The sequence below is a fragment of the Apteryx mantelli genome, chromosome 9 (assembly GCF_036417845.1).
Source record: "Apteryx mantelli isolate bAptMan1 chromosome 9, bAptMan1.hap1, whole genome shotgun sequence".
NCBI lineage: Eukaryota > Metazoa > Chordata > Aves > Apterygiformes > Apterygidae > Apteryx > Apteryx mantelli.
The window spans coordinates 12641079-12664666 of NC_089986.1; the positions used below are offsets into that span (position 1 = coordinate 12641079).

The 23588-nt window shown below is 43.7% G+C and overlaps 2 protein-coding genes across 2 annotated transcripts in view; both read right to left on the bottom strand.

The window, feature by feature from the left end:
- Window positions 1-15764, bottom strand: part of ARMC9 (armadillo repeat containing 9) — a 76185-nt gene extending 60421 nt beyond the window's left edge. The window contains exons 1-8 of the mRNA XM_067301755.1: window positions 15730-15764; window positions 15286-15373; window positions 13452-13577; window positions 12710-12880; window positions 10942-11097; window positions 8295-8387; window positions 7080-7104; window positions 335-492 (exon numbers count right to left, since the gene is read on the bottom strand). Of these exons, the coding sequence (XP_067157856.1) occupies window positions 335-492; window positions 7080-7104; window positions 8295-8387; window positions 10942-11097; window positions 12710-12880; window positions 13452-13577; window positions 15286-15336 (780 nt within the window). The 5' untranslated portion in view covers window positions 15337-15373; window positions 15730-15764. The remainder of the gene's footprint in view (window positions 1-334; window positions 493-7079; window positions 7105-8294; window positions 8388-10941; window positions 11098-12709; window positions 12881-13451; window positions 13578-15285; window positions 15374-15729) is intronic.
- LOC106498320 (uncharacterized) overlaps window positions 12024-23588 on the bottom strand; it is a 120035-nt gene continuing 108470 nt past the window's right edge. The window contains exon 3 of the mRNA XM_067301757.1: window positions 12024-12035. The gene's annotated coding sequence lies outside the window, so the exon portion shown is untranslated. The remainder of the gene's footprint in view (window positions 12036-23588) is intronic.

Genomic DNA, 23588 nt, shown 5'->3' on the forward strand with positions numbered 1-23588 from the left:
CCGATGGGCTGGATCACAGGCAGTAATCACAGAAATGCCCTCTAATCACTGCTGATGCCAAAGCTCAGAAGGAGAATATCACAAGACAAGCGATGCTAGCTTCTACAAGATTCCTGAGCCGGCAAAATTCAACCCATGTTCTATAATACCTTTATCTTAGCACACAGAGGCAAGGGAAGACTCTCTCAGCCCAAGCACTGTGTTTCATCAGTAAAGAGATACAGTACTTACAAAAATGCTCAACTATAAAACTTAATTTACATTTTAGTGGCATTCTCGCTCCATTTTCTGGGGTAAAAAAAAAAAGCAAGTACACATCTGAGTTGCCTCTTACCATCTTGCCATTGACTGTGGCCTCCAAGGAATCCACGAGCTCTGCAGTGACCCCAATGAGATTATGGTAGTCTGCTTGCATTTTGTTAAATCGTTTCAGGTAGGTCATGGTCCTGCGCTCAGACTCCACCAATTGTTCATGAAGCTGTTGTAACATTTCTGTCAAGAGATTAATAAAAAGGAAATAACTTAATCTTCTCAAGCGAAAGAGCAAAAAAAACGCAGAAACAGTTTTATTGCTCTGATGGGACAACAGGTTCATCTGCTGCTATGGAATTATTTTTATCCAAAGGGTGGACTTTTACTGCAAAGATAATTCCAGGGTATCAGCATGATTTCATTTCATCACAGCAGCTACAAGTATTTATCTTGCCTTAATTGTCCACAGAAATTGCCATCACAATTCCTTCAGTTACAAATTTCAGCCATATAACTACCAGACTGTTAACGTCACTGAATACCCCTGCGTAAAGGATACTGTTTAAAACAGCAGAGTCAGGGTCTGTTAACATAAGCAGTTCCATGCTATCAGAGACGAAACCAGGGTGTGGGGGTGGAATCAGAACATATGACAAAATGCAGCTCAGACTTGGTTAACTTATCTCGCTACCTGGGGATGAGATTCATGCACTATCTTCAACATTCATTAAAATAACAGCAGGCAAAAATATTTTAACACAGAGCAACTAGAAAGCTAAAGCTGCCACTTCACATAAAACAACAAAAACACAGTTCCCAGAGATTCATGCCAGTGCTTGGAAGTTTACACTGTGAGGCTGGGTGTTTTCTCCAGTTAATTTATAAAAACAGTCCTCTGATATTTAAGTTACGCAGTGCTTTCTTTATTTTAAAGGAAATACTAAATCTTGTATCTTTTAAATAAAATGGTACAACCATAGAAAAAAAATACATTTCATTTATCAAGTTCCTCATCTGCTATTAAAATACTGTGTTCACTGAATTCTTCAAAGTTGCAAGGAATCCTCTACATCATCTGACCACAGATGCCCCTAATTTTACTACAAATTTTTTCAAGGGGTTCCATCACTTACTGGTTGATGGTGAGCTGTAGTAGTTACTTTTAGCACCTATTTCAATTGCTGAAAATAATTCCAACTTCTGTTTTATTCTTATGTAAATTAAGGGGAAAAAAAATTACATTCTTGTACATTTTGCTCCTTAATCTTCAGTTACTTCAGAGATGAAAGAAGCAAAATAAACAATACTTTAAGCATTGAAATCTGTATCTTCCATCCCTGTCTCAGAACTAGAAAATTAACGTGTTATACATGAAAGACAGAAAAGCAATCTGAAGCTGTGCATCACAGCAGATACCTTCACAACCAGACAAAATGATGAAGAGATGCACAATAATTCTATAATAACTGCTGATGTTTATATATTTTGCTAGAATAATATGTTTTAAAATAGTTTGATAGGAAGCCAGTTTTGCTCCAGTGTTGTGAAAATGACATCTTACCTCTCTGCAAACAGACTGAACACTTACCATAGAATTTTCTGTTTAAAAATGTGCAGAAATCAACTTGACTATGGAATTTCAGACCAAAGTAGGATTTTTTCCACAAACTTCAGAATTTCATGGGATAGAGTACTGCATTCCAAGCACAGTTTGGAATACCAATTATTAGTATGACTACAGTCATACTAACATGACACAGTTTAGATTTAAATAGATACAGCAGGAAGAAAAGCAAAGCAAGCAAGTAGCTAAGATGTAAAATTGGAAACCGGAAGAACTAGTTCCCGTTCCTGGTTTTGAACAGACTTTGTCCACTATGTTTGAGGAAAGCAATATGTTCTTTCATCATTCGCTATCTCTTTCCATAGAGATGTAGACAGTACCTTCCTGTACCATAGAAGTGTTGGGAGATGTAACTGATATACGCAGAAATCCTTTGGGATCTTCATTTGGAGAATCCTACAGCAGTGCAAAGTTTCAGTACACAGTTATGCTGCGTGTTTAAAAAGATCTCAGCACACACCACTGATCTGGTTGACTACTGAGCTGAACACCTTGCAGCTACGACAGATAAGCTCTGGAGAATTCAGGTATAGCTATTTAAAATATAACTGCCCCTAGCTAACCAGCTGCTCCCCTGCTCTCTGAACCAAGGCACAAACCTCTGCCCTGTTCCGCAGTGGCTAGCACAGGAATGGTCACCTTCAGCAGAGGGAAGAACGGAGAGTGGAAGTGGTGTATAAGCACCAGGGCTCTTCTGGCAGAGCCTTCACAAGTCATCTTCTACAATGACAATCCAGTTATATTACAGGTAATGATGTACTAATTATGTACAAATATCTGCCAAACAACTTTCCGGAAAGTCATTTTCTGACAAACTGCTTCATAAAGTAATAAACATATGGACATAAGTGACATAAAAGTGCCAGAATAATACTATTCAAATAGAACTGCCAATAAAACTTTCATTATAAATGAAAAAGATAGAAGTCATTAGATAACTCTCTGAATTCTGATGTTGGAAATTGCTTTAAAAACTTGTCACTTCTTATGGATTTTTTAGGGTTTCTGCAATAGGCTGCTTTTATCTCATTCAAATGAAAAGCAATATTTGGCAGAACAGCTTATATTTAATTTCAGAAACTTTAGCTAAATGTTCTTTCAGAGAAAAAAAGTGCATTTATAAACTTTAGCTATAAACTTCAGCTCTATAAATTGACAGGTTTATAATAAAGCACAGAATGCAGAGAAGGTACATTCTCTTACTTCTAATTGGTATTCTTTCAAAATTTATGTATTAAAAAAAACAACCCAGACAGTTATTTTACTCTCACAGCCTCCTGCCCTTTAAGAACGGCCTCCTTCTGAGAAGGAGCACTGGGCACCTGCAGGACTTGCAACTGATACTTAGTATCGAACTGCAGGTCAAGCCATTCTAATGATTCTGTTAATACCATTTCTACTGTAATCAAGTTTCATCAACTTAAAAAATAATAATAATAATAATCAGGAGAGTTAAGGTAGCTTCCAAAGACAACACAGATTATTTTTCCTTGATAATCATCATTTAGCTTTGATTTTATTCTGATTCCACAAGCACCACCACAAAACAGCTACCACAGCTTTAATATGATGTAGCTCCACAACACAAATATTTTTCTAAGCTAATAAAGATTCCAAGAACACCCACTGCACAAAACAGTTCTCTCCTCAGCACTTTACTCCCTTTGTCTGGATGAACAAATTGAAATACATTTTGTTCAATTACGCTACAACACATTCAGTTCAGAAATTTCTAGTGGATATATCCAGAGCGTGACTTTCACTCAGAGGAAAGTTTGAAGTGTCAGTCATGAAACATAAAAGAACTCATCAGTTGCTTGCTTTGCATAGCCTAGCAGGGAAAAATTTCCAGTTCCCCCTTCCAGCTACAGTCGGCAGAAAAAACTACCTACCCAAAACTCAAAACAGCTCATGAATGTTAGTCTCAGCAATTAAGAATCAGGATCCAACTTATCCCTGGCCTGTTAAACCAAATCATCAATTATAAGCACTGGTTGTTACTCAGAAAAGGGGGTCAAAAGGAGGAATGATGAAGTCTTGACACAGCTTGCATTTTTACATCACCATCTTTTCAAACATCAGTAATTTTACAGAAAAAGGAAAAATTTCAAAACAGAAGAGTTTCCCTTACTGAGAAGGTAGGACGGTTTCGTCATTGTCACTGTAACTGAGGTAAGTACAGACTGGTGTTGAAAGAGGTCGTCCCCCACTGCCCTGTTCCCCCTTCTACATTCCTGCCTGGTCCCCATAATCAACATCAGCATTTGGGCGGTCAGATGAGGGAGCTACCGCTCCAGGTAAAAAATTAACATTTGCTTGCTTGCTTAAAATGCTAAATCATTGCAACCCGAGTCAGGATAGGGGAGAAGGAAAGGGAGGGGCTTTCAGAGGCAATTCGCATCTAAGTCACCTTGCTGCAGAGATCAAACTGCACCCCAACAGGAAATACAGAGCAACGCACGACATCTGGTCACTCTCTCCCTCTCTCTCTATCCCAGTCACAACTCCCAACACGGACAAATGATTTCTACAGCCAATTTATGATACGCTAAGCCTATATCAGGGGGGAAGGGAAGCTCCAGGCCTAAGACCTACCAGAATCATTATTCATATGCAGAGGGAAAGAAAGGACACTCAAGGGCAGAGGACTAACCTTCTGGTTTAGGAAGATAAAATACACAGTAAAGCTGGTGACACTGCTAAATGAAAGTGCTGGCATGAGGCATCTCCTAAACCTCTGCATGCTTTTACCTTTTTTCTTGATTTGCTCTCATTCCCTCATGTATGTAATTATCTAAAAAGGCCTGATGAATACAATGTCTTGACTCTAGTTCCTTTGTGGTGCCACAGAGTTACACATATGCACATATTTCCACAATAAGTTTTTCAAGTGAGAGATTGGTCTTTGCAGCAACTCACCCACAGTCAAGTATACTTCAGAGCTTGCACTCTCTGCGTCTCTCTAATCTCAGCGTACCCTCACATCCTTTGCTAGAAGCACAGATCCTGACCTAGCTGAGTTCCTGTATGCGATGCAGCGGAGCTCTCAACAGAGGAACTGCAGGTCCCAACAGCTGCTGCCAGACACCCGGGCTCCTTAGCTGCCACCCAGTACCTCTCTCCTGGGAGAGACAGTAGCTCCCCTGTCTCCTGCTTGCTCACCTCATTTCCATATAAATTACTGTCCATATTCTGAACAGACATCTTTCCATGTTAATATCCATTCAGACTGCAGCAAATCTTGACAGATAGGTAGGTCACACTTCACCTTCTCATATGCAACAGCCTGGCACACTTCCTCCCACCCCCTCCTTTCCCCAAAAAGTGGAAGAGCGGCTAAAAACTCATCCACAGATTTGTAATGAGGCAATGGAAGGAACAGGAGCCGAGCACCTTGTGAATACTTCATTCTCTCCCTTCCTGTTTGCACACGGGATGTACAGGAAGTCTGCAGCTCTCCATGCGGCATGCCAGCCATTTCACAATTCTTCTCTATCCAGCCAAACTGAAGACATATGGCAGAGCTGTAAGGTAAGCACAACTGCAACACAGATGGCTTTCAAAGTCACACAGGTATAAAAGTGTTTTTTGTTTGTTTGTTTGTTTTTTTAAAGGAAACTGATGAAGAGCCAGAGACCGTAGCAGGTTAATCAGGAAAGGTAAACACACTAAACCCTCCAGAACACCCTCAAGAGCGTATGCACCATCCCACCCAAACTTGAAGTGCTTCAGTATGTCAGACTAATGACTGGCAACTATTTACAAAAGGCTGTTCGCAGGACTCTCTGCCATACTGCTCTTCGTTCATGTGTTACCTATTAATTTTGTTTGCATTTCTCCTTCGATGATAAAGCAAACATTCTCCAACAGTGAGTATGTACTATGGATCTCATGCGAGCTGAGAAGCACACTGCAAAGCTAAGCTCTCAGATCCAATACTCCTTCATGTGAGACAGGCCTCAAATAACCTTTAAGAAAAATCCAAACTGATTTAAACTCCAAGACACATAACAGATCTACAAATAAAGGCTTACCCACACAAATTCAACACCATGACAGTCTCTACTTGTACAGAGCACAGAACTTGCCCAAATAAAAAATAATTAGGCCCAAAATAATTCAGGCTCAGTCACGTAGTTATTTCTTCTTAATCACAGTATGGAATTATTCCCTTCAGAAAAGTCCATTACAAGGGAAAAAGAGTAACTTTTGGAAAATAAAGATCTACAAAGATAACACTATGATTCAGTGAAAGTCTAATGCAACACAGAGCACAAAATAACAAAGCAAACACCTGGAACTCACACTGGGAGATGAACTTCTTTTTCTTTTTAATTCAATCTACAAATAATAAATCCTCAAGGTCAAACTACAGATTAAACCAAACTCAACAGGAAAAGTCATTTTAGGATCCCAAGCTGGACTCATATAAATCCGTACCAACAAACTGAACATGGAAAGTCAAATGAAAAATGCATGTAAGGGAGGTAGGAACCTAAGTTCTATTTATTGACTGATTTTTAAAAAGCACATACTTCAAGTGTCATCAGCATCTAATGAGATTTAGTGCTCAAATTATCTTCTTTTTTTAATGAACCTAAGTCACTTAGACACTTCAGTGCTTGTGAACAGCCTACCTAAAAATACAACACATGAGAAAATCATCCTTAAATTAACACATTCTTATTCAGGTAATACCAACATGTACAATTTTAGGAGTTTAAACAGGGTAAGTAAAGAGGGAAAAAAAGCATCTGAAGAATCAGTTTTCTCTAAAAAGATCCAATAGTTTTCAGAATAACTGACTGAGATTTCAAATCAGGAAGATGCAGATAGGTGTAAGCAGATACTGGAAAGGAATCTGAGGAACTTGTTTTAATCCTAACTAAGAACGGAGAGCTGGTATGCACTTTGTACAGAGTTCTCCACTTGTTTTTACCACAGTTTTATTTCAGGACAGAACAGGCTTAAAATACAAACCCTGCTACCAGGCCCCCTGCCTTTTCTAGTTATGTGCCTGTGCTCAGCCCTACTGACCTCAAGCAGTTCAGCAGTAACTACCACCAGGACAGGGAACTTGATTTCAAAGGACTTTTTGCCATGCATCTCTAGCTTCCCTGTCATGCTAGGCCTACCTTCCCCTCAGCTACAGCCCCTAATAACATGATCCTAGGGAACATCCTTACCACATCTCAGCACTCACCTTTGTTGCACTGTCCATTCTCCTTCTGTTGTACAAGAGTAGAAGCAATTCAGGAAAACGTGTCCTTTCAGTAAGTGTTTGCGCCATATACACAGACCAAGAAATTCAATCAGTTGGGAAACCCAACCAAGCCAAAGATCCCTACTGTCCCAGACAATAGTCACTGCCTGATGCTTCACAGAAAAGCAAAAATAAATAAATAAATAACTCGTAAGGCATCTAGCCAAGTGCAGAATGTTGTATGAAGACATGAGACTTTTTTTTCTGACCTCTGAAGACACTAGAATCAGTCCTGGCCTGGATATATAAAAAGGCCACTGCAAACTAAACTATTAACACCAAATAAAAAGTCAAACTGCTGACTTTACATAAAATCAATGTAAGAACATGCAAATGCTTTAGGGAATTTTATACCAAAGAAATTTTGAGGGCTCAGTCAGGATCCAGTCCATGACTCCATAAAGAGGAATAAGAAGAGAGAAAATTTTCTTCAACTCTTCTATGCCAGATTCCCACACCAAGAGCCATAACACAGGAGTAAAAGCAGTCACTTTTGATCAATGACCCCCACCCTGGCAAATGAGCAGGAATGGAGCAGAACAATAACATTTCCAGCTCAACACCAGAAAGAAAAGAAAAAAAAGAAAAGAAAAAAAGACCCAGAGACAAAGACTCCAGTTTAGTCCTCCCTGCCTTGCTCTTAATGGTACTGACCAAAAATGGAGAAGGCAATCTTGCCATACAGCTAGTTACTCCACAGTTAGGCCTGACATAGCATAAACAATATTATTAGAAGAAAATAAAGTCTGAAGTACAACTCTCAATAAAATAATAATTTCTGGGACCCTTGAAAGTCCTGGAAAGAATCCATCTAGCCCCCAAAATGGCTAATTAAAAAGACTAATAGCTTTACAAATGCTAAGAAAGAAGTCAGGTCAGGATGGTGCCTTTGGGCATCCTGTACTTTATACATGGAAGTTAAGAATGGCTATATGATAAATATGCAGGTTCCTACGCATTCATACATTGATACAACTTTTTCAAATAGCTTTTCTGAATGTGGACTGTAAACAACATTCCCTACCCTAAAAAAACCCCCAAGCAGTAATGCTACTGTAATTATGCAATAAATCTTAGCAGCACACACTTCCAATACGTTATAGTGCCCCTTTACAATAATTTAATGATCTTTAAAGTGTTTTCTCAAAAGGATACAAATAAAGTGAGAAGCCTGGGGGTCTGGCTGGCTTTGAGAGTCACAGACAGGAACTTTTCCAATCTTGTCCTTAAATCCGATGTCCAAGAATCCTTGAAAAGAAAAACAAAAGATGACAGCTGTTCACCAAATATGCACACTTATGTCACCAGTACTATTTGGGTCACGGCAGCCTTCCCCGCTAGTAAACAAAGCGACCAGAACTGTAGTGAAAAGACTGTCCTCCACTATTACTGAAGTGAACATGTTTACTAACTACTCAGACACACACAAAAATTAGAAGTGCATTTAGTATTATTCCTAGACGAGAGTTCTAAAAACATGACGCAGCTTTATTTCAATGTAAAACTGCCGTTCTAAGGAATCCTATCAGACTAGGTGTTGGTGGCTTGTACGCACATGCAACAACTGCATCTAAATTACAAGTACTTTTAAAATATAAATAACTTGAGTAAAAGATAAGAAGTTGAATACAAAGTTGAACATAAATTTACTTTCTTTAATAGAGCACAAAATAAATCATTTTCCATTCTTCAGTTTTCCAAAAGAAATCACTGTATTAATCTTTCACTCTTGATGTGATCTGGGACTTCTAGATTTTGTCAAAAACTATTGTAAAGGTCATGACATGACATCAGTGATCAGGGTACAAGGTTTCTAAAACGCATTTGGAGCAGAAAAAAACTCATATATGAAAAATGGACTGACATATCAGCCAGTAACTGAAATCTTGTCTTCCCTCTGTCTGACATAAATTGTCTTGTAAGCATGAGAAAATAATCAATATGGAAAAAAAAAATCACATCTAAGAAGCACTTTGATTACTCATTTCTTCTGTTTCAAACCTTCATTTAAACTGGTTTCTGCTTGATGAAAAGCTAGTCAACAGGTGAAAAAGCAGTATTTTCAACAAGCAGCAGGAGCTTCCTGAATCTACTGCTGTGTGTATGTGTATATACATGAATATATATACACACACAAACACACACACACTGATATATATGTATGTACATATGCATGCATGTTGCAAGCTGTTCTTGTAGCTCAAATTTGCCTGTGTTTTACCATGTTGGAGAGCATACAGGATTATACTGGCCACATTCATCAATTCAGTATCAAGACAGTGGTGCATTACAGTATGCTGTATATTACCAAAGGAACCACGATTCTTACAGAAAGGAGTGTATCTTATTTTTTCAAGATATATTAAACAAACAACCAAAAACTCCAGCTGTATAAAGCAGCAGACACCCAAGAAAAAAACACTGCAAGAACACTGCTTAGTAGATTAGTGACTTACTGCTGTTCTTTCCCAAACGTAAAACAATCCGTGCTTCAACACTAACAGGAATTTGAGCTGTACAGTTCCCACAAGAAAACGAGTGACAAGACTGAGGGCTTGGACACTGAGTTACTATGAATAAACCCGAGGGTCTTGTCTGAGACAAGACGTTCAGAAAGAAAAGCCGCTAGGTATAATTAAAAAAAGAGTATTCATGTCCTGTCTCTGAGATCAACCAGCACGCCTCATTATTTATAGCTAGTCCCATAGGAAAATGGCAGTATATGCCTTTTTTGGTGTTAACTGGAGCTCCTCATCAGCTGGTACGTCTAAAGTCAACCCTAGGGTGAGCATCACTTAAGCTTTGATTTGATGTCAGAAAGCACTTGGCAGCAACGCAGGCTAAAGAGATCTCCCTCCCACCACACTGACTGCCCACAGCTGCCTGGGCGAGCCAGCACAACTGCTCATGTGGTAGGACAGCGAAGCACGTTAAGTACATAATCCTGCAAAATATTATATATATATATTTACATATTTTTACAAACAGATTTGTGTGCGTGTGTGTGTGTGTGTACATACATGGGAGCTGTCTACAAACACCTTCGTATGCAGTAAAGCAGATCAGTTCCTTGACCCAAACCAAGTGCAGCCGCACAAACAGCTGTTTTCAGCAAAGCCAAGAAGTTAAGGTGCAGTTTTAAACCGCAGGAATAAGCTATCAGCAGGATGGATGGTGGCAGTACCCTCCCCACAGGAATCACCACCGATACTTTGGAATTTCAAATCACAGCTCCAGACACCATCTCCACAATCACACATTCAGTCTTCGAGAATGCAGAAAACACCAATTTGTTATCTAAACTGAGACAATTACATTTTCATTTTCTATTACAGGAGGATTATTTATAAATTAGAGTTTCTCTTCCACATGAAATGCAACTGCTTCAGTTTCTTATGCCTAGTTATCATATTCTAAATTCAGCGACACAAACACATAATGGGGTATCTTGGGCAATAACCTTAAAGCAGTAGAAATATAAGCAAGCGGACTTAAACTACTGTGTAGTGATTCCGAGAAGGAGGCATATTTCAGGGTTGTGTTGAAAGGAAGGAGAGGCAGCAATTCTTATCTATGAACATAAAGACAGCATAGCATTTAGGGCACAAGCCAATATAAAATACATTTAAATCAGTACTCTGTTATTGATAACACTCTCACAACCCATAGAATATATATTCTTTTATGATTGTACAGTTTCTGTTAAAGGAAACAATAAAAGCCATTACTGAACTAAACATTCAATATTTATCACCCAATGAGAAAAATCAATAAAAAACACCTCTGCAAAATACATACTTACCTGGAAAAGTTCTTTAAATGAAGGATGTACCATGGGATTAGGCACAAAAGGCAAAGCATAGAAGGGAAGAAACTCTGTTGTCTGGCTAAGTGCAGCTCCTTTTGTTTCTAAATATGTTTTAAAGTGAGAAATCCTTTCCTCAAGTTCAGCTTTGTCCTGGGAAATAAAGCAACACATTTATTTTGAAGACAGCTACTCTGAATGCACAATAAGGCTGACCAACTAAAGTAGAGACTTAAATCCAACATCATTTGCAAGCCTGAAATCCAAGAATAATTGTTATCTAAGTAATGCAGCCAACCTAAGAAGCAACATTCATTCAACTAGAAAGCATTACATCCTGATTCCACCACTCAGAAGGAAACTGTTGTTTCTGTTGTCCAGGTCCAGCAAAGGAAGAGAGGGCTGATTGCTCTGGAGCGTAAATTATTCCTGCCCACTTCAGGGTAGATTTCTAAAGCAGAGTGTCATTTCCACACTCAAAGCAGCAAGGAAATACCTACCTGACTTTAGACATGCTTCATTTCAGTGAAAAGTGCAGAACTGTAAAATCCACTCATACAGCATTGAGGGGAGGAGGGAGGAGAGGGAAATCACTGGATCAACAACCATATGCAGCATCAAAAGCTGGACTGAGTGTATTATTTTCTAGGACAGTATTTTGTTTCAAGATCTGCTTCACAGTAAGGTTTGTACTAAACCCAGAAGAGATACTGTTAAAGTCATATGCTTTACAAAAAGCTGTTTTCACACAAGCCACTGATAAACCCTAGTAATAAAATCCTTCTGACACATTTTTCATCTTATTACTACTACTCCTTGCAGTCAACTCTCTGCTGTCTGTGGACTAATGTAGAGAAGCTGAGTGAGTTTGGATCCAGAGGCTTTATGATGCATTCACATGGTGCCAAGTCCAAGTCAGCAGCCCTGGTAAATGTACTCCTACTCCACTCAGACCCCGGTCAGATGTATGTACAACACTCGGAACCACGCAGGAACACAACCAGGTTGGTACTGTGATAGCTCAAGTCCAGCATTGCCTTTGAGGAGCCTGCTTTAAATCAGCTTATATCAAGCACAAGCCCTGCTGGATCCTGCCTGGCTCAACACTGAGCTCTCCCAAGCATCTCTGTGCTAGTTTACCAGGACGCCAGGTGAGCTGGCACACAGAAGAGACCAAAAACACCTTAGTCAGGGGCTGGAAAACACACACTGAAGGCATCCAAGCACTTCTGTAAGCATCTGACAGAAGCAAAGCAGGAGCCTGGCAGATCTGGTGGCTCCACGCTGCTTATATGTCTCTTCATCATAAATGTGTCACCTAAGATATCCCAGCCGTATGTAATGGAGATTTTGTTTTATGACCATTTGGAATGATGCCTTCAAATATGGTACAGTGAGCCGGTCAAGATTCAACTTTCCCATTTCATCAGAAATGTTTATTTCTCAACAAATGGCTTTGGCCCAAACTCAAAGCAAAAGAAGCATTTTAAGAATTTCCTACAGAATACAATTAGAAAGGTAAAAAAATCAGTATGCCAATATTTTCCAAATGAAATTGTTTCAGGACATCCAGGATAAGGCCACCTACAAATTTCATCTCTGTACTTCACAATACAAGGGCCTGCTTTCAACCACAACGCAGACTGACTGGATCTGAATTCTGGGAATCCTTACTAAGAACCCCATCCTCATCCACAGCAAAGACAAATATATGAAGTAAAATAAACAAAAGCAATCTTAAATTCAAGCTGTAAACTAAACTTACAGGCTTTCCCACAGAGTGTTTCAAGAGGTAGGTGGCAAAGTGTATGTGAAGATAGAACTCCAGCTTCTGAGCAACTGGCTCACTGTATCGAACTGAAGACGATATATGCCCCTTCCAAAGTCGGAAGAAAACTTTCTGCTCTCCATTTTCAAATGCTGTAAGCAAATCTTTCTGCAGAAGGGAAAAGCATTCAGTGAAAAAAACAAACACAGAAGAGCTACATTTTTCAACAGTGGGTTAGTAAGTGAAGAATTCAAGAGTCATCTGAAGACTTTCAAGTAAAGTTTTATTCAAAACCTCTTACCATTCAAGGACCACCTAAATATTCTTTCTCTGCCTGTTTTTACCCTTTCAGAGCCTGAATCAGCCATCAATGCAAGAAGCAAAGCCTAAATTTTCAAGCATGTCTAATGAGTTTTGGGGTCCATGATACCATAAGGAAAAATGAGTGCCTACAGTGTTTGAAAAAAAATCAGCCTTTTCAAAGTATGGCAAGCTAAAAACCTAAAATAGTGCGAACCAAATCTACTCCCTCAGGTTCAAAAGGAGTGGGGTTCTGCATAAAAACAAATGTGAACGTGCCTGCACTGAAATAAGACTGCTAGCAGCCTTTTCCAAATAATCAAGAATCATTTCAGAGACTTAAGATAATCTCAACTGCTGTAATAAAACAAAAGGTGGTTAGTGGCCTTTAACTGTTTTGAGTATTAGTTACTCAAAATAAGTGCCAATAATGCATTACCTGAATAGTCAAAGCTTTTGAATCTCTCAGGGAAACACCTGCTGATTTAGGCAGTGGCTTCCCTTTTATTTTACATTCCTTCACAAATATCTTCACTGTTTCTTCAAATTCAGCAAAATCCAAATACTACAAGAAAAACATAGGATAATAATTTTTTAGATTAATAATGCTTCAAAGAGTGACCCATGAATCACTAGAGTCCTTTAAAGTTTCTCTGCTGCATGGTCTGTAAATGCCCAAGACTGCACAGGAATACACTAAGAGCTGGTGTCTCATGCAGTAAGAAAATCCTGCCTCTCAGCTGAGTTCCCTCCTACATCCTAGACAATAACACTGACAATCAAGCACACTCTCTCTGAAGGAATGATGTCCCCTGATTTATCCAATAACTTCACTCAACCAAAGAAGAAAAGGAATAAGAATCTATTAATGCAACATCTTGGTTGAAGAAACAAGCAAATAATTTCCTTGTAAATAATGTTCTCAGAGGGCAGAATTCTTAAGGAACACATAACCATCACCTCCAAAACAGTCAGACAGTTTCAGCTCTAAGTCAGACCACTCATAATATCTGAAGCTGTCCAAGCAAGCCAAATTAACAACTAGCAAATCAAGCATTGTTCTTTTGAAAAGAAGATAAACAGTCCTCTCTCTCCCTCCCACCATTTACAGCTACTCTATTACATGCGATTTTTCCCCCCATCTCAGAAGTCTTAGTCTTAGTTGCTGAGGCAAGACATCACATTTGGTCTTGTAAACTTGATCTGTACGACCAGTGTTGCCACAAAGAACCTGTACAGGAACTGTTTACTTCCTTCACTGTTAACATATTCATGATTAAGTACTTAGAACTCTTTTTAGATTTGTTCTCTTAAACACACAAAAAGTTTTAGGTTTTGCAATGTTTTGCCATTTAGTGGACTCTTTAGGCAGAGAATAGCTGCCCAGTCTTTCAGCAGACAATGTGTGGAAAGCCAGGTACAACAGTGGCTTAACGGTTAACTGGCATTAGTGATTCCCCCTCCACAGCACTGGGCGATACAAGCACACAGTTTTGGCAAGGGAGAAGGTTGTTGGTTTGCTCTTCACTTAAGGCCCTAAACCAGGCTATGAACACAGATCAAAGGAACAAGGCAGTAACAAGCAGCAGACAAATCACAGCTTGTGTTCTTGTTCCAAGTCATACTGAGTAAATAAATCTCCCATTTTAGCCAATTTATCTGCAAGGCAGGAGGACAGACTACTAGAGAGATATCCACTCTTTAAAAGTTTGTCTCCCACTGTCTTTTTTGCGGGATTATTTCCTACTTTAAAATAACTTCTGATCCTACCTCTTATGGGCAGTATGGGCAGAGGAACGCCTAGTTGGATAATCCTGCTTTGCCATTAAACCATGCAGGTTAGTGGTCTCACGACTTCAGTATGGGCTTTATTAGCAAAAGTTCTAGGGGCCTCTGTGATTTTATACACCTGTGGAATGACATACCTAAGCAATGTTCAGAGGATCTCACGGGTATCACAGGTCAGACCTGAGCCCTGCAGCTCTCTGTGGATCCAGTCAAATTACCTGTTCCTTTAACAAAGGCCTCGTTTACAAGGAACAACAGATAATTCTAGACTGATTTAGTGGTTGGCTGTTGGCCTTCAATGGACATTGAGCACTTGGAATTTACAGAGCACGACAGAAGTCAGTATGATGTCAAGGAGAAGCAAATATTTTGTCAATTAAGTAACTACAGAATTTAGATCACAGCTGCAATGTCTCATTCTTGAATACGAGCACTGTGCAATTTCTCCTTGCTCGCTTCATAAGAAAAAAAGAAAGAAAACCAACCTCTCTCACTAGTCCAAGCAACTCAGCTTCGTAAGCCAGAACATCACCCATTCTTAGGGGTTACCGCTAAGCCTCATCGTTGAAAAACCTAGAAGGCGAGAAAGGTGGCGAGCGTCAGCAGACCGCGCACCCGACGGCGCCCGCAGCCCAGCCCAGCGCAGCGCAGCCCAGCCGCAGCCCGGCTCAGCAGCGCCCTCATCGCCAAGCACTGCGAGAGAGGGAGACCACCCCCCCCCCCCGGCCGGCTCCGCACAAGCGGCGGAGTCTGCGCCCGCCGACCTGCACGGCGGCTCCCGCCGGCGGGGCGGGCAGCGGGGCGCCCCGCGGGCCGGGGGAGCCGAGCGCGGCTGCTGCGGCCGCCTCCTCCTGGGCACCGTCCGCCCCCCGACGCGGCCCCTCCGCGCCCGGCTCCATCCCGGGCGGCCCCGGCGCGGCGCGGCCTACCTGCCCCGCAGCCTCCGCCGGCTCCTCCCGTCGCCTTGGTAACCGCAGCTTCGCTCCCCGCTCCTCCCCGGCCACGCCCCCTCCCGCCGCACGTGATTCCTTCCAGCCAATCCCAGGGCCGGGAATGGGGCTTCACACGACTAGCCCCGCCGCGCCGAGGGGCAGCGCCCCCTAGGCCCCGGCGGGCGAAGCTGCAGCCGCGGGCGAGCGAGCGGGGGGCCGCGAGGGCCCGGCCCCGGCCCCAACGTGGCCGCAGGGGACCTTCCCCCCCCCCCCCCCCCCCGGGAGGCTCTCAGCCCACGGCCGAAGAAGGCCCGGGGCACCCCGGTCCGACACTTGGGGCTGGGGTCAGCCCCACCCCTCGGTTATTCCATGCCCCCCTGCAGGCCAGAGCAGGGGCTGCTCCGGGGGAGATACCAGGGCGAATAGCGAGACTGGTGGCTGTTTTATTTATCTGCACTGCTAACAAAATATACAGCGTGTCAAAGGCTGGCCCTCTCGCCCCTGCAGCCCCAGCCCCCGTGTGCCGGTCTCTAGCAGCTGAAGTCGAGACCGTTCCCAGCCTGAACGCAAGCGTTGTGCTTGCTCCAACGCCCCGAAACACTATTGCTCCGCGCGGGATTAATGCCTTGCCTTCGAGGAAGGCTCTGTGCTCCTGCGGCCAAAAGGTTTCTCTGCCACATACATAGCTCCTCTTCAATAAAAGTTACTTCTCCCTCATTACACTTTTTTCCACCACAGAAACTAATGGTGGTTTTGCTAAGGAGTCACTTCAGTTCCCTCTCTCTAACATTACTTGAAGATTTGGGGGTGAAACTCATTTTTAAGAGTTATCTATAATCTTACCATATATTTTTGCAGCCCCTTCTCATCCTGAACAGCCTAAAGTAGTCTAAAAACTCTCCACAGCCTGCTGTGCTCTTGCCTGCAGGCCTTGAAACGTAGCTTTCAGCTGTGCGACGATGCAGTTTCTCAAATACAGCGTAACATCCCTTCTACAATATTTACAGCTGTGACACTGCTGAGCCCTGCAATCTGTTAAGCAAATGGAGAATGTAAAAGTATCTCATATACAATTAAAAAAAAAAAAAGAATGGGTTATGATTGTCTGCCCCACTTACTATACAACTTAAAAGATGAATTTTAAAAAGCTGCCGGACAGAAGTGACAGTGTCTTTCAGTGCCTGAGCAACACGGCACAGGCCGCTGGCGCGGGTGGTGATGGGGCAGAGGCAGCAGGACCGACGCATGGGGCCTGGCGTGCAGCACACTGGCTCCCCTCGCTCCACCGCTGGGTCACTGCCACGCTCATGGGGAGCAGGGCCAGGGGCCCGGGCAGCGCTGACCCCGTGGGAGAGCCGCGGCCCGGCCATGGTGGCACGCGTGGCAGGGTGGGCCCAGCGCTGCGCCGAGGGAGCACCCGCCGGGCTAGCTCTCCGGCCGACACGGGTCCGGCGCGTCCAACCTCGGGCTCTGGGAGAGCAGCAGCGTCCAAGGTCTGACAAAATGAACAGAAAGGTTGGCCAAGCCCCTTAATAGAGGCTTTTCCCCCTTTTTCGTTAACTGCAATGTTAACGAACCTCTTGACATTGACACTGAATTTTCTAGGAAACACTCGCTAGAAAAAGAAAGAACGACATTGCATCAGGACTGATGTCCTGTCCAGGAACTTGGTCTCAACCAGGGCTCCGTGTCTTCCTCTGCCCCCACCTTTGCTGCGTGAACATCTAAGATGACACGTGCACTCCCCAAACACACCTTGCCACGACACAGCACCATCTTTCTTCCTTTTCAAGGCTGCTAAAATGGGCTGCCAGCGCAGAACAAGCTCTTTGGCATCTGCCCAAAACACTGATTTTGAACTTCAGTAACCACACAAAACTCGAAAGCTAATCTCACCAAACAGCTCAAAGGTACTGCTCTTCGCTGAGACGATTTCCCAGCCAAGCCTTTAATTTCCCACACCAGTGCTCCAGTACGATTGCGGTTCAGAGTAGAGACTTTTCTTGGCTAGTGACCTAAGGATGTTCTTCTCCTTATGCAATTTTTTGTTAAATTTAAGGCACAGGGGAAAAAAAAAAACCCACCCTTGGACGTTCTTGCCAGATCTAAAATTATCAGCTTGATAGGCGAAATGTTTGAAAAGAGAGAGGTGATGAGAAACAGTTATGACAGAAGCACGTCACATTCGATGAGCAGATACTAGCACTCTATCTATAACTCGTGGGAATTATGTTCCTACTGCTGCAAGTAGTTTTGCTCCATTGCCATTGTGAAAACAAGATACTGAGTCAGATCACTGCTCTTTGGGAAAGGAAAGCAGCATGTTAAATACCTTATACAGGACAGATGAGGCCCTCTCCCATGCCCTCCTTCCTCAAATTATGGTTGCCCAGGTATGAGAGAGAGTGATGGTTTGAGCCAGGGTTGTGTCAAACTGCCCGGTTTTTATTACTTGCTTCTCATGGCATGGAAGAAAAGATACCAGGAAGAGGTCACTTCATTCATCACATTTGTCTGTGCCAGAGACCCTTAAAAATGTTTCATTCCTCAAATCAACGTACTTGGGAGACATTCTCAGTTAAAAAAAATCTTGCTAGGGAAGGAGCTTCTGGAGGACAGCAGGAGAAAACTCATCAGTTTTTTTTCTAGAAGGCTCCCTCCTTCTCCCAGTGCTCCCAGCACTCATATCAAACACATAACAACAGGTAAATGAAGAGGGACGGAAGAGCCAGAGATTCCTGAAATCAAATCCTCTGAGTCTTGTCCGAGTTCCTGAAGACCATTAAATTTCCTAGAAAGCATGTTGAAATTGTGCAAAAGCACACCGAAATTCCTAGAAAGCACAATATTCCTTAGAAAACACTGGTCAATTCCTAAAAAACAAATGAAAATTTCCTGGAAAGCACCCTGTAATTCCTAGAGTAGTCCAAATTCCTAGAAAGCATGTCAAAATGCCTGGAAAGCACCAGGGAGTTCCTAGAAAGCATGAGAAAATCCTAGAAAGCACTGGGGAATTCCTGAAAAGTGCCAGGAAATTTATATTCTAGTCATTAAGTGATATGCTTATTGCTCACTATTACTGTGACAGCCGGCATTCACACTGGTGTTGTAGTTACTGTAAGCATTATTAAATGGTCAATTAGGCAGGCGATCTAGCTGGTAACTGGAATGTCTTGTTCTGGTGATTTGTATACTAAATATAGGCCTTTATGTTTATAAAAGCTATGTTTATGCTTATATACATAAAACTTCTATATTTAGTATACAAAGAATAGATATACTATTAGCTCTACAGCAGAGGGTTTCTTCTGTTGCATACACTTCTGTAGAGAGTTCACAGTATAAAACCGTATATATTTGAGTTTTACCATACTAGACTTTATCCATTATTTAGTCCATTCCAAGTGACGGGGACCCAACCAGCTCCCCTTGGGCTGGGATTCGCTCCCGGCTGCAGCACGGGCTGTGTTGGGAGAGGTGTCACCCTGTCACCCGTGGGTGCAGACAACCACCCAGGCACCCCACAGGTGAAGAGCACAGCCACCGTCCCAGCCAGAAGGAAAGCACTGCCCCAGGGCCTTGGCCCTTTATAAAAATAGCTCACCACCGCTGGATTTGTAGTCATTTGGGCTCCTTCTTGCTCCAGCCAAACAAAGGTGATGGTATTTGCAATAACAGCTACAATATCCTCTGTGCTTCCTCTCTCCTGTTTAACTTTGGTGACAATTGGGCACTGCCAATGGGGAAAAAGAGAGAGATTTTATCTGCTGATTTTTTCGGCATCTTCAAGATGGCATACATCCAGCTGGCTTTCTCCTCTGAGCAGCCAGACCTGACTGACATTGTGTCCTGGGCTTGGAGCTCCAGGTGAAAAGGTGGTGGGAAGGGCTGTGTAGGGTCTAGGCTCTGCTTTATTGGTCGTATTTTTTCTTTGTTTTCTCCTGTTCTCTGCAGAAGTCACCTTCCAGCGAGCACACATGGTTGGTGTGCAAACATTGCCCTGCATGGGCTTTGCCACACTCCAAAGGTGCTTGAGCAGAGAATATTTCCAGGAGATGCTGCCCCGGGATGAGCACTGATGCTCATTCCCCCTGGCCAGCATCTGGGGTAAGGTCTGGAAGATGCAAAGATATGCCTCAAGTCAGCCATCCTCAGAGAAATTGGCAGAGTAGGAGCATCTCAGGTCAAGGAGAAAGAGCAGGCAGGTCAAAGCCCCAAGTGAGCCAACAGCCCCTTCCCAGCAAGCCTGACCCCCCGTCTCACATGATGTGTGTTGCCGCACCAAGTTCCCTAGGAGACCTCTGCTGCCCCAGCTCCACCTCCATCAGCGAGGACCTCCTGATTTACACCAGCTTGGGGGATAACCCCTAGGTTAATAATACTGCAACACCAGCACAAAGGAGCAGGGGCTCAGATCCTCCAGGGCTCATCTTCAAAGCATCATTGAAGGAGGCTCCTTCATCTGACATGCAGGACACAGATGAGGAGATGGGTTCTGCTCCCTGTTCGGCCATAGCTTCCCGGCCCCGTGCAGGTAGCTCGACCAGCCTGTGCCTCAGCTTGCTTCCCCATATTCCCATGGGAAGAGATTCATTAACGCCTGGAGCACCAGATTTTAGGCTTTTCTTCAGGACCAGCGGCAACACCACTCCTGCCAGGGGAGCTGAGCATTTCTGTGGCTGGAGTGCCAACTGCCAGCTACAGGTCCCAGACTTGATTGTAACCTGTTGCTTGATTAAAAAAAACAGCTGGTTATTTTCTGTGCCCAAATGGAAGATTTTGCAGGAAACATCATCTTTTGGTGACCTTTCCAAGTCATTGCATTAAAAATAAAAACAGCCAGGCAAGAAGGGAACATTTTCCAAAGCTTAAACATCCTGTTGTTTTCTTAGTCAAACTTCAGCTTTTAGTTGCCAAAAGAGATTTTAGTTTGGGTTTTCAGTGAATGACTTTTGAAGGACAACAAATAAATAAGAAGTTGTTTGAGTTTTTCGTTGCTGACACATTATTGTCGGTTGGGTTTGGAGCACAGACTGGCTCCAGCTGGGACTGGCCAGGAGGGCAGACAGGTTCGCTTGGACCAACATCCTGTACTTGGGCAGGGCAATTGCCTAACAGCTCAAACAGCTGCTCACATACCGAGTTACACAGCAGAGCAGGGCAATGTAACCCCCAGGACCTTTTGCAAAGAAAGCTGAGGCAACAAGACCGCAAAGCCTCTCTGCTTTTCCCAGCATCAGGCTTTCATAAAGCTGCTCTGTCTCTGTTGGATGGGGCTTGTCTAGATGCTGCCGAGCCATGAATTTCACCTATCCCCACCCCACCCCACAAGCATGCAGTCAGCCCCGTGCCAGGCTATTTATAAGCACACCTTCTCCAATAATTTCCTGTAAGCAAAGTCCCTGACCAGAGAAATAGCCAGCCAAAAAAAATTTTTTTTTGATAAATTTTTTTTATATCTTTGTTTCAGAAAAAAATATTCACAGTGCTGTTCCTGACTTGTTCCACCACTTGGGAGGGAGAAAAAAGGTACACAGCATCAGATGTGCTGGGAGGGAGAGAGAGGGGATGCTTCATTGCCCTACCCCAGCTCCAGCGAGCACACACGCAAGCTGGGCCAAATCCAGCTGCCACCTCGGCAGCCCAGCCGGCTGTGTCAGGTGCTGCACACACGGTGGCCTCCGCAGCAGTGCCCTCCTGCCCTGCAGCATCAGTTCTCTGCGTCCCTCGCTCAGGGACAGGGGATGCAGCTCTCTCAAACCTCTGCAAAACCCTGATGCCATGGCCACCACCCTGACGCAGGCTGGCGAGGGAGGACTCCTCCAGTGCTCATGCTACTCTGCCATCTTGGGGGATCAGCCTGACCTGGTTCTCCAGCTAGTAGCAGAGATCCCCCTCAGGAGGGTGCTGCGTGGTCGTCTAAGGCTGGGACAGAAGCTGACAACCAAGAGAGACTAGCTGGGCCATGAAGTTGCCTGCTGGAAGCATAGGAAAAACCTGCTGTGCCCCAGTGGATACATTCAGGGTTTGGGGATGGGGAGGTAGAGTCTCAACAAATCCCCCCTTTTCACCCCTTTTGCATGCAACTACCACCTCCAGAAACTAAACCCAGTTTCAGATGGAGGGAAGCAGCGTAACCCTTCCTGCCTGGAGACTCGCTTTAACAGATGCGGCCAAACGCAGCCATGTCCTCCTGCACATGTTGAAAACAGGCCAGTCCACCCCTCCCCTCTGTCTTCGCAGAGCCAAGACTGCCCCTGGAGGGGATGAAGGAGGCTCAGCGCCCGGGATGGAAGGGGGCCACAGCTGGGCTTTCTGATGCACATTTTTCTAGGAAATGGGTCGTAAAGCATGGACAGCCCCAAACCAAGGTAAATACCAACTCGCAAGAAGGCTTAGCTTGCAATAACAGCATGGCTTTCCCACCAAAAATGGAAGGGGGCCGGGAGGAGGGAAGAGCGAGAGATGCTCCACTTAAAAAAAAAAAAAAAAAAAGGAAAGAAAGAAAGAAAAAAAAAAAGAAAAGGAGAAAATAGTCTGGGAAACCATGGGCTCAGAAACAGCAAGACAAAGAGCTTCATCTCCAGGAGAAACATCCCCCATCCCAGCAGTGGTCCCAGGGAGCCTCACCTCTCTCATCCCAGGGGTACAGCTTTGATGCTGCCGTGGACGCAGACCAATGGCGATCTGTCCCATGCCACCCACATGGACCAACGGTGATCTGCCCTATCATGTAGGGACAAATTGCGAAGCCCCTGGGCCTGCAATGGGTACAGGCAGCAGGTTTCATTCATGAATGAGTCCATGAACTCCTGTCTCTGATGCAGATGTTTCCACCAAATTATTTTCAGCTGCTTCTTGTTCATGCCAGGACCCCAGGTTTCAAGCTTAAGCTAAAGCTAAGAAGGATTTCTGTGTAAAGTTAAAGTAAACAGAGAATCTCTCCAGTCCTACAGGAGCTATTTTAATCTCTCCCCCAGGGGACAGAGCAGGGATACAAAGGGTTAACCCACCTTGGTTCTCACTGACAAGAAATGGAGAAAAACAACTTAATGGCAGAGCCAGCATAAAGCTGAGAACAAAGACATTGCACCAATATTTCAGGTCTTTTTCCTTCACTCTGAAGGGGAAAAAGTGGCTCCACACTTTTTCCTTCGTAGGTTATCTCTGGAGGAACAATGTCCCCATAATTTCTGCCGACAGTTAACCTCGCCTGTGTAGCAACTCTTCTCTGGGTCACCAGCCCAGCTATTTATACCTTGTCCAGGGATGCTGCTGCCACCGAACCACCCTGCCCTTCTCCTCTGCCAGCCGTGTGCCGAGGCTGCGGGCCGCGAGCCCTGGGGCGTCCCCCGCAAGGGTCCCACTTCACCTGGAGCCTTACGGCACAGACCCTCGGCTGTGCGGGCTTTGCCAACACAAAAACATGCAGGTGTGCGCATTGCTTAAACACCCACACCTGCGCACACACATGGGGCAGCAGCATCCCTCAGAACAAGCCCAGGGGGTCAGGACATCTGGGGTTCACAGTCCCATGTTTCCAGCAGCCCCATGGCTTACCCTTCACCAAGGGCCCCTTTAGAAGAACCCTGGGGCCTCTCAGCCTGTCTCCAAAGGACTTTGGTGAAAATAGGATTTGTCCAGAGTCACCTCTCCACAACATGCAGGTAACACCAATTCCCCTGTTCGCTGGAATGCCAGAAGGGATGGTTAATCTGAGTACACATACAATATTTTTCTTCATCACCACCACCAAAGGGCTTTAGTTGTGCAGCCAATGCCAAGAACTGCAATAGAGACCTCCAAGCGAAACTCCAGTCCTGGGATCCTGCCAGCCGGGCTATTTGCCCATGCAG